The sequence below is a fragment of the Trachymyrmex cornetzi genome, unplaced genomic scaffold (assembly GCF_001594075.2).
Source record: "Trachymyrmex cornetzi isolate Tcor2-1 unplaced genomic scaffold, Tcor1.1 scaffold257, whole genome shotgun sequence".
NCBI lineage: Eukaryota > Metazoa > Arthropoda > Insecta > Hymenoptera > Formicidae > Trachymyrmex > Trachymyrmex cornetzi.
The window spans coordinates 74,679-76,911 of record NW_017297238.1 but is presented as its reverse complement, the minus strand read 5'-3'; the positions used below and the strand labels follow the sequence as shown (position 1 = coordinate 76,911).

At 31.3% G+C, this 2,233-nt stretch overlaps 1 protein-coding gene across 1 annotated transcript in view; it reads left to right on the top strand.

Moving 5' to 3' along the window:
• The first annotated feature begins 1,222 nt into the window (after window positions 1–1,222).
• The window catches only part of LOC108761614 (alpha-amylase), a 4,738-nt gene continuing 3,727 nt past the window's right edge, over window positions 1,223–2,233 (top strand). Inside the window, exon 1 of the mRNA XM_018508226.1 lies at window positions 1,223–1,423. Within this exon, the coding sequence (XP_018363728.1) occupies window positions 1,244–1,423 (180 nt within the window). The 5' untranslated portion in view covers window positions 1,223–1,243. The remainder of the gene's footprint in view (window positions 1,424–2,233) is intronic.

Genomic DNA, 2,233 nt, shown 5'->3' with positions numbered 1-2,233 from the left:
TAATGTAAAAACTAAATCAAAGATTTCACCACTATTATCGAATTTGGAATTAAAAAAGTCTGTACTATCGACCTTGATCGAGTTCGGTAGTCGGTTTAGCATCCCTTATTAACTTTTTTTTTAACTTTTAACGTTTTAACTAGTTACTACCCAACTCTGCATAGTACTATATTTAGAGTTATTAAGAACAAAAATCGGTACTGTCTCTTGATTATGACGCGATTTTAAAGATTTCAAGCACTTGAACAGGAATGATAACGAAGAGTTATTCAAAATAGGACATCACGTGAAAGAGCAGACTTTTTTTCTGTAGGAAACTAACTTTATTTTATTAATTCCACTATTCATCCAAAAAAAATCTAGAAAGATATATAAACAACGAAAAGTCGCAAAATTTCTTCCTTTTGCAGCTACTAAACTAGCTGGACACTAAAAGTCTAAGACTTTGCACAACTGATTGCGCATCCTCAAACCCATCAACATCAGTAAGTTTCGCCAAAATTCGAAATGTTTTTGAAAATGGGTAGTTCACTTTCACATGGAATGTCCCATATATTGTTATATTTATATTTTTCTCTCTCTCTCTCTCTCTCTCTCTCTCTCTCTCTATTGTTTTTAATTTTTCTAATTTAGTTCCTTTTTTCTCTTTTAAATCAAAGAATAACAATATCTTTTGTTTTTTTTAGAACATAATACTGTTCAATAACTACATTTTTAGTATTATTATAAATTTAATAAGAGAGAAATTTAATAATTTTTGAATAATAAAATAGATATCGAGTTTCGTACAATTACTTCCATGCAATTCCATTATCGTGAATCTGTATAATCTTCTAAAGTCTTTCTGTTAAGTTAGTGCCATGGACTTTTAGTCTGTGGTTAGTGCTAGAAAATAATTTGCCATTTTTCAATTTTGCACCTGTCTGCAATATTTTTTTGAACCAGCAGCGATTAGATAACGCTCGTTTATATAAATGTTGTTACAGCTGTAACCTTGGCGTCTTTTGCTGTTCATGCATCATCAATACAAATGCATAATTAGAAGAATGTAATTAATTAGAGTACTTATAAGACTTATTTATCGTTCTATATTTGTGCGATAAATATATTTTATCGACGCGGTTGGTCAATGTAATATTGAGAAACGGAAACACCACGTGCAGTTATAATCAGTAAACATATTGCTCTTCGAGCGACTCCAGTTATATATTTCCGAGACCGATATTTCGCATCGCAGTCATCAATGAACATGATGCGAGTACTATTGTGCGCGTTAGCGATACTGTCAGCAGTAGCCGCTCAGAAAGATCCGCACTATGTGCCCGGCCACGATGGGATGGTGCATCTTTTTGAATGGAAATGGAACAAAATTGCAGAGGAATGTAAAACTTTCCTCGGTCCCATGGGATTCGGTGGCGTACAGGTGAGTAAGATAATAACACAGAAAAATATCATTCTGTTACTATGAAAAGTGATTATTCAATTTACTTTTATTCTTTTAAATAATGATTATCTTTAACAAAAAATATTTCCTTGACAATAATTTTAAGATATACTTATTACAAATTTTAGAAAAACTCATTATTATGCAATCAAAACAAGTTTTTCTTTTAAAAAATATTACAAAATTTGTCAAAGAAGCAATTTTATATAATAAATAAATTAGATTTGTTTTTATTTAATAATCTTGATTGAAATCATAAACTTTTATTAGTATTCACACACACACGCGCGCGCACGCACGCATACACACAGCTAGTTGATTTAGAATAAATTTTGAATAAATTTGATGTGATAAACATATGATAGATTTTGCGGATATATGTATAGGGTAAGTGCGGGTAATACGCCAACGTGGGGAATATGCCACACGTTTTGTTTTACAATGATACCGATTAGCAGCGCTTGCGTCAGTGCTACAACATTGTGTATAATTGTGTGCTTAACATATTGCATAAGTAGCAACAATTTCCTAGCAACAGTATTGTTTTTATGAGGTAAATATGACGGCATAGTATACGAAAATGTGCTTCTTATAACTTTTATAGTGTTTTATGTAAATTATTATTTAAACATTACACAATATTTAGCTCGATTAGCTTGTTAATCTATTAGAGTAGGTTAAAATGAAAATATTCAGTACATCGTTGATTCATTTTCTTAACAGTCGTACTGTACAGGCTCATCATAAAATGAAATGACGTCTTGGGGCAATATGCCACTACTTTTGTTA